We start from the raw sequence: 8249 nt of genomic DNA on the forward strand, positions 1-8249 counted from the left end.
GGTCAACACATCCACAGAGAGGCGGAGAAAGTGCAGGAGATGAGTGTCAGGTGTGATTTATGACAGAAAGAGAAGTGTTAAATGTGGAGGTGAGACCTGCTGTGAGGGTTGGAGATGGCGGAGGCTGAGATGTTCAGTGAGCAGTAGACTTGTAGTCAAGACAAGACAGACCGAGTCAAGACCAAGACAAAGTCGAGACGAGACCGAGACAAGTCTTTAAACTGCAGCCAGATGCTGCTTCATTTACAGGTGTCAGGCATATTTATATGTTTTTGAGATGCACTCGCACAGCCCTCCTCACCGCTGTCTGTCTCACTCACTTACTGAGAGGACAGACGCACGCTCCACTTGACTGTCGCGTCTCTCACCCTCTGTTTTTCACATAATGATATTATCCTATATCCTCGCATGTGATTGGCCACGATATGGAGGGATTGGAGCATAGCTGAGCCACTGTGTGAGAGCTGAGCAGCGAAAGGAAATCAAGTGAGGAGCCGGCTCTCGCTCAATGGGAGTCGACTCTTCCGATTCACTACAAGCACTCTCTAAGCACGGCTCAGAGCTGATGCTTATGCGCATGACACATTATCGAACGTTACGTTGTGTGTCATGGATACTGTTGACTCCAAATCTCCACGATGTCGATCTGAGACAGCAAGACAGAGACAAGACAGAGGGATCCGAGACCAAGACCACGTAAAAGTGGTCTGGAGACATCCAACTCTAGTGAGCAGGATCAGAGGGTCTGAGCATGTGCGGAGGAGAGAGGGTGGAGCTGCAGGCAGGGGGATGCTTTACTATCAGCAGAGTGTAAAGTAATGATGTCATAGACGTGGAATAATCACAAACAGTCTCACGGTTAATTTTTTTTATTTCAGTATATTATTTGTGACGAGAGGAGAGTTTACTGTCTCTGCAGAAAAACCAAATCAATAAAAACGCTTTGAATGAAAGATGACAGAAAAACGTGAGCAAAGCAAAAACCCAAACGAACAAAAAGGAGAAAATAAGAAATGATCAGTTATTATTCACACTTGTTCTCCGAGCATGATTCAAACACCCCGTCACATAAACTGAAGACAGAGAAGGCCGTACTCTATGTGAACTCTGACAATAGCTGCTCTCCACAAACACATAAACAGCTTTAATGTTTCTAATGTTTCAACTCGCTGTGAACTTTACCGTCTGTTTCCAGGACGATGTCTACTTCAGTTAAAACAGGAAGTGACCGCACTATCCCTCCGAGCTGCTCGCCGTCCCCTTAAAGTTTGTACAGCCTGACGTGTTTATGTCATGAGCGATGAGCAGAGTCCAGTAAATATTTTATTCTTAGGCAAGCTTATCAGTTTCCTCTGACGTTAAACTAAACCGTCAGCTAACCATCAGAACGAAGCTTCACAGACGCCATCGAGTAAACCAGGGGGCGTCGACAGGCTGGAGACTGATCAGAGCAGAGCAGAGACAGACAGACACACACAAAGTTGTTCTCTGAAATAAAAAAAAAAAAAAAAAAAAAAAAAAAAACACTTTCAGGAAATCCTGGATTGAACTGAATGATTCTGATTGGATGGATAAAACAACGACGAATCAAATCGATCAGGCCGCGGCCAAAGAGTCCCTTCTATTCCCTCATGAGTCTCTAACTTCCTGAAGGCTGCAGGCACAACCAGAGCCGCTGAATCCCACCAGCACTAAGGAAAGGAGCTTCTAAGCGTCCTTTATCACCTCCTTCGGCAGAGGAGACCTAGGAGACGACTACAAGGCTGATACGTGTCTGCGGCAGAACATAACACGAGAAACTGACCCTAACATAACGGACGTGATGTGGATGTGTGTAAGATGATCCTCTCGTCTCCACGGCAGACCCACGTTAACACCATCCACCATCGCTGTGAAGCAGGCTGAGTGGGAGCGGTCAGACTCGTCACGTTTAACGTCCAGCAAAACCAAACAAATGAGGGATGTCTGAACTGTTGGACCGCAGCCCGAGGCTCCGACTATAATCTGAAGCCTTCCCGTTGGCTGTGATGACTTCTTTACACGAGTTTGTTCCTCACATGTCGGCACTAAACCAGCACCAGCTCTCCTCTGTAATAAGAAACCATCTTCATGGATCAAAGCCACGTTCACGTTCTCTGCAGCAGAACACACCTGATCAACAAAAAGCAGGCGTAACACTCTCTTTAAGAAAACCCCCCCAAAAGTTTGTCAATGAAAGGAAATCGAACCCTGCAATCATCACCTCCCCCCCGCAGTGCTTCACAGATACAAACATTCAGACCATCTGTAGAAAACAAATTCACATTAAGTGCTCAATCCATGATCAGGAAACAGTTTATTCCTCTCCAGTAAGAACACCAGTCTCGTCCTCCTCTGCTGCCTCCTCCTCCTCCTCCTCAGTAAAACCTTTTGTTCCTCTCCTGTCTCCTCTGAAAAACCACAGCTCCCACCACGGCGCACACCACGATCCCCAGCAGGGCACAGAGCAGCAGCAGGAACACCTTCCAGCCGGTGAGAGGCGTGCCGCGGAAGTTTCCGGTGGGATCATCGATGTTGTCTGAGAAGCAGGAAGAACATCCACCATCAGTTTACTCCATCTGGTTTTAACTGTGCTTTTAACTGGAATATTTTAAAAGTCTGAGAAACATCCCTCCCACTTGTAGCCCTGCTGAAACACTCTGAAGCACTTTATTCTAAATAAAGTTTTGGGTATTTGAATCTACCTTTAGGGGATTTGAGGAGGCTGACGCTGGGCTCGATCTTCGTCCAGTCCAGGTTCTCCTCTTCAGCCGTGTGTTCCACCATCAGCTGGTAGAGCTTCATGGAGATGATGTCATGGTTATCTGTGAAGAGTCGGTGAAAACACTTCGAGGTTTAAGAATGCGATTTTAACAATCAGTATTCCTCCTTCGCCGGCAGCTCAGACCTACCCGACAGGTCGCCCGTAGCTGCCGAAGCCCCAAAGAAATATCCCGTGGGAAGACGAACTCCGCCGATGTCGATGCACTCCTTCCACTCGTTCTTGTCGTCCACGTCTACCATCACCTGCCGGGTTACAGAGGGGAGGCAGGACCAAAGGTAAAAACACTGCAAACGCTCCACCTCAAACTGCAGTCGCAGCAGAAACCGAAGGTGCGGCCACTTACCGTCAGTCGCCCTTTGGAGTAGCGGATGGCGAGGTACGTGTCGTGATCACGGTTCCTGATCTCGGCAGAGCAGCCTCCCAGCTCAGACGAGCGGCCGTCTTTCCCGTGGTCGTAACTCACAGAGCCGTTGTTCACCATGGCTGAAATGTACGGGAAAGAGCGCTGGCGGCGGACAGGAAATGATCAGTACACGAGTCCTACACAGGCGTTACACGCTTCGACAAGACCAACAAATACATCACATAAAAACAAAACATGTCCACATGACACATTTGAGGTAATCGGCACAAATCGCGATGGCGGTTGGTTGCGGTTACAGTGATGTTCACTTCCTGCTGAGCGTTTGAGCTCTGACGAGGGTAAAGGTCTCATTAAACACTCGAGTGCTTTTTCTCTCCTTGCCTCGAGGCCCGAGTTGCCCACTAAGGGCATTCCTAACATTAGCTCTGAAAGCTGTTCAGATTAGGGTTGCGTTCTGTGTCGTCTTCCTGCTTCTTCTGCGTTCATTTTGACCCCACACAAGCAGTTTCTTTTTTATTGCTCCCTCTGTGAAGCATTTCATGACTGCTTTTTAAAAATCAGAGAAAGATTTCAAACACTGACCGGGCTGCAAAGCTCAGATTGTTATCGATTTGGTCTGATCAATACACACACACACACACACACACTGTCTAAAACATCAGTATTAGCATCGTAATCCAGTCCAATTTAAGATATATCAAAGACATTTAGTTCTAAAAATGTAATTTACTGTATTTCAGACATTTGCAGACTCTCTATGGCTGTTAACTGTATTTCTATTTAAACCGGGGCCTTTTCTATGTGAGGGACACAGAACAGCGATAAGGTGACACAACAACAAACAAATATTCTGTCACTGACGCTGAAGTGGACCTTTTCTGCTTCTCCTTATGTCCTGTCATATCTTCTTTTCAATATTAAAACATGAACAGAGTTCCTAACGATAAGGTCGGTGTATGCACAAGTAATCCCGTGTGATGTCATAGAGGGGAGATGTCATTATAGCCCCACCCCACCCCGGCCAATCAGACTTGAAAAGGAGGACGGCGAATAGGTCTACTTCAACAGGCCTGCAGCGTTTCACAACGAGGAGACAGACTGTGCACTGAGACAGCATGCTGACGGGGAAAACCTGCAGCCACTCACATCTGTCGCATCATCGTTAGAGTAAGTATCTATAAAGACGGCAAGCCCGTGGAAGACGGCGCTGTTGGAAAACACGGGCCCTGCAAAGAAACAAGCTGGTCAGTCACTTCGGCACACATGCACGCACACACACACACACTTACATCCATCCCATGGAGGTCATTGCGGAAGGTATCCAAAAAAATAGCCAGGCCAAGAAACTGATCCTGGTTTCCAAACACAGGGCCTAGGATGGAGGCAGAGATGAGGCGAGACGTGAGCGAGACACTATGTGAGGTCAGCAGTGATGAGATGACAGACACGTATGGAGTGACACACACACACAGGTTTGGATTTACAGCTGTCCTTCTGAGCTGCAACACTTTACATGCTTTTTCCTCCTGACCATGAAGCGGTTAACCGGCGAGAAGGGGCCCGCAGTACCTCAGCCTCACAGAGCTGCATGTAGGGATACGTTTACTCACCGCGAACACGCCGCAAAGCCCGACTCGAACGACTATGCTGGGTTATGTCGTATACAAAGAGAAAGAGCTCCACCTTCAGGGAGGTTAGGCTGCTCAGTATCTACACTTTGCCTTCTTAGGCCTCAGTTTGGTTGCAGCAGAGAATTCTGGGTAAATCCAAACTCTATATGAAGCTCCTTCACACCAGCCGGACCTTCGCAGCGAAGACCCGGTGTTACCTGAGTGCAGCCTGTCCTTCGTGTACCAGAGAGCGATGCCGTCACCGTGGAGATTCTTCTTCCCCGAGCCGTGGATTTTAAACTGCACGTGCATCTCCCAGTCCTTCAGGTAACAAGGCTAACACAGAGACGAGCCGAGGGTTAGACGCTACTGAGTCGAAGCCTACAACTCCTCGTCTCAGCGAGGAGGCTTCAGCCACAGAGAGGGGACATTTTTAACTTTAAATGATTCTCTGTGATCGCGCCTCGCCTCACCACGGTGTTCCAGATGGATCCCTGCTTGCTCCTCTCATCTGGAGTCAGGCGGACGTACGAGCTCGTCACCAAAGTGCTTCCGGAGAAATCCCACTGGCTGGATGGGCTGCTGCCGACACCTGCGGGAAAAACAGGCAAACGCTCAGACACACATGAGCAGGTTAAGCACACAGACTCGCTGCTGTGTCAATACCGTCACACCCGTTTCACACTCAGCAAACATTCACACCTTCTAAAGCTCACTAATAATGTGGCTACACTACACATACCAGCGTGGCTACACTCTTGGATTAAGATGTAATCATAATGTTGTTAAACTTGCATAATGACATTAAAGAGTGTTCAATCTAATCTGGAGGACTCACACCGAGGCACTTTTAAAGCTTCTTTTGAACTCTGTGAGCCACTTACACCATGTGTGAATTTTTTACTCCCATGGTTTGACTCCTGGTTGAACTCTGTAATCAGACATCCTTACACGCTCAACAGGGAGGGTGGAGCTGATTTTGTAGAAGAACTAACTAACATGCGCCTGGTAAACTTGGAAAGGAAAATCAACTGTTTGCTGATGATATGCAGAATTATTTATTTATTTAATCAATCGGTTGCAGCATCACTGCCTGCAGGAGGCGCTGTAGGGGTCAGCTGTAACATGTCTGACTCATGTTAGAGCACTTCATGGGCTCTGGAATCTGTCACCTGAAGGGCAGCTGTGCGCTGAAGCAGTATGATCAGGAGGAACAGCCCGATCTGTCACTGGACCGGTTTGCTAAAATGGTGTGTCTGTGCTGAACACCATGTTTAAACATGTCCGTAAGTGCATGTGGCACCAGGGCGCCCTACGTTGCAGGTCCGTGATTGATTCTGTAATCATATCACCAGATCTGGGGCGTATGTTCTGGACACTTGGCTGAAGGAAGGAGCTGACCTGTCACCTGATCACTGCCTGGTGCTGAGTTGGATCAGGTGGTGGGGGAGGATGCTCATACCCATATACATAGTCAGGGTGTGCTGTGAGCATCTGGCAGAGGTCCTGGTCCTCAGGATGTACAATTCCCAGCGCCAGCAGAACCTCAACAGCATTCTGAAGGACAGCGAGTCTGAGTGGACCATGTTCCTCTCGTACATTGCTGAGGCAGCTGACAGATACTGGCAGGCCAAATGAAGCGTGGCTGCAGGAAAGCCGCTGAAGCAAAAACTCAGATGTGGAGGGAGATCAGCATGAAGCAGCTCTGACAAGCAGTTCGGTGTCTCCTGCTTCTTATAAAGGACACTGCTACTCTGAGCACTCAAAGCACCTGTCATCTTACACCTGCCCACCAGAAGATCGATCCTGCCTGAGAATAAATCTGCACATGAACCTGAGTGACCACAGACTGGTGTGTGTGTGAGTGTGTGTGAGAGAGAGATACTGTACACACGTGAACATGCTCAGATCCAGTAAATATCAGCAGACTTTCTTCAGTGAAGTCCGAATTATTCGATTAAAAGCAGCCTCAGACATGCAGAACGATTTTAGTATTCACCGAGACGATCTTCGATTTATTCCCGTTTCTGTGAATATTAATATTTTCATGCGATGAAGCAGACATGCTAGGATATGTCTCGCAGTGCGCCATTACACAAATATGTAGGACTGATTTTCTTCACTTGCGCAAATCTCTAACCTTAGCGATGCGAAGAAACTAGTTCATGCTGACTGCAGCCTATCACTTAATAATCTGTGTGTAGCTTCCTGATACAAGTGAGTCATATTTGGTGTGTTTTCCTGTCAGGAACTATCGATCTTCCAGCTCCCCACCAGCGAATGTTTTGGGGCTTTTAACCCCGCAGGAGGACACTCTGCCACACGGTCTTTAAAAGCCCGTAAACATTCAGTGTAAGATGAGTGTACATGCAGGCGGCTCGGAGCCTCCGCTGGGCCCGAGAAGCCGCGGAGACGTCCCCGAGTCTGCGGGTTAGCTCCCGGGCTAACGCCCCTACCTTGGTACGGCTTCGTTAACGAGTGCTCCCGCTTCAGGTGCTCCGCGTTTCCGTCCGTGATGTCACAGCAGACCAGAGAGAGCTCCAGCAGCACGAAGAGCAACGCTGAGCCCCGAAACGCTCTGCAGCCTCCCATTTTACCCGAACAGCACCGAGAGAAACTCTCACCGCCAAGCTTCTTCCTCTAAACGCCATAAACTGGTCCGTCCGCTGTTCTCATCCGGACTGAAACAACAAAATGCCACATTTATAATCACCCCGACGATTGTTCGGCGTCATTCTCCATCCTTTGAAATTTGCACTCATTAAATATAAAACCAAACGGGTACAAAGGCTTTGATTGGTGAGATACAATAAAATATAATGACGAAGATGAAACGTTAAGCTGTCCGCGTTCCCATACGGAAGGTTTTTGTAGACGGTAAAGATTTTGCTAGCCAATCAGAAACGAGCACATCGCAATTTAAGCCAATCAGCGATGACGTTGTTTTTCTATTACTCGTACACTAGATGGAGACAGACTGCCGGAATTTAATTACAGACTACGGTCATGTGAAGGTTTGTATTCTTCAGTCAGGCTGAAAACAATGACGATTTTAGCTTTACAGAGAAGAACAGAGTTGTACTTTTAGTGCGTTTCCATTACACTCTGTCAAACCACTGGTTGTAATTAACAATATCAGTCAAATCTGGAATAAGTTTCCCCCTGTGCCCCTCATGGAAACTTTACTCTATAAGTATAATGTATTTAATGAAACCATGCAAATGTTACATTCATACTGTGAATATTTACACGCACTCCAACTACATACAGATGATAGGTACGTGAAATTTTCAGTTCTGAAGAACACATTTAAGATAAGATAAGAACTTTATTTATCCTGAGGGAAATTCTTTTGTCATGAACATGCTCACTGCGGCAGGAGGAAAGAAAATAAAAAAATGAGTGCACATGAATAGAATAGAATAAAATACTATACAATAAACTAAAATACAATAAAATAAAATAAAAATAA

At 47.2% G+C, this 8249-nt stretch overlaps 1 protein-coding gene across 2 annotated transcripts; it reads right to left on the reverse strand.

Moving 5' to 3' along the window:
- Positions 1-853: 853 nt before the first annotated feature.
- Positions 854-7546, reverse strand: lman2 (lectin, mannose-binding 2). Of its 2 annotated transcripts, none has more exons than XM_080900640.1 (8): positions 7234-7546; positions 5251-5369; positions 4996-5113; positions 4314-4393; positions 3147-3308; positions 2931-3045; positions 2724-2843; positions 854-2557 (listed from the first exon to the last, which is right to left on the reverse strand). In XM_080900640.1, exons 1-8 carry the CDS (start codon positions 7367-7369, stop codon positions 2397-2399), a joined length of 1011 nt encoding a protein of 336 aa, XP_080756766.1. In that variant the 5' UTR covers positions 7370-7546; the 3' UTR covers positions 854-2396. The 2 variants fall into 2 exon arrangements, with proteins under 2 accessions (XP_080756766.1, XP_080756765.1); XM_080900639.1 differs by lacking the exon at positions 4314-4393 and adding an exon at positions 4457-4539 and having other exon boundaries at positions 1502-2557; positions 7234-7536.
- Positions 7547-8249: the final 703 nt, after the last annotated feature.

The sequence above is a fragment of the Rhamphochromis sp. 'chilingali' genome, assembly GCF_963969265.1.
Source record: "Rhamphochromis sp. 'chilingali' genome assembly, chromosome: 13".
NCBI lineage: Eukaryota > Metazoa > Chordata > Actinopteri > Cichliformes > Cichlidae > Rhamphochromis > Rhamphochromis sp. 'chilingali'.

What these genes read in the sequence shown, in the direction of transcription:
- lman2 (XM_080900639.1), bottom strand. Translation starts at nt 7,369, where the DNA reads ATGGGAGGCTGCAGAGCGTTTCGGGGCTCAGCGTTGCTCTTCGTGCTG. An exon ending in ACTCCAAAGGGCGACTGACG is followed by an intron (nt 3,046 to 3,146) that starts GTAAGTGGCCGC and finishes GTAACCCGGCAG; the next exon opens with GTGATGGTAGACGTGGACGA. An exon ending in CCTCCTCAAATCCCCTAAAG is followed by an intron (nt 2,558 to 2,723) that starts GTAGATTCAAAT and finishes CCTGCTTCTCAG; the next exon opens with ACAACATCGATGATCCCACC.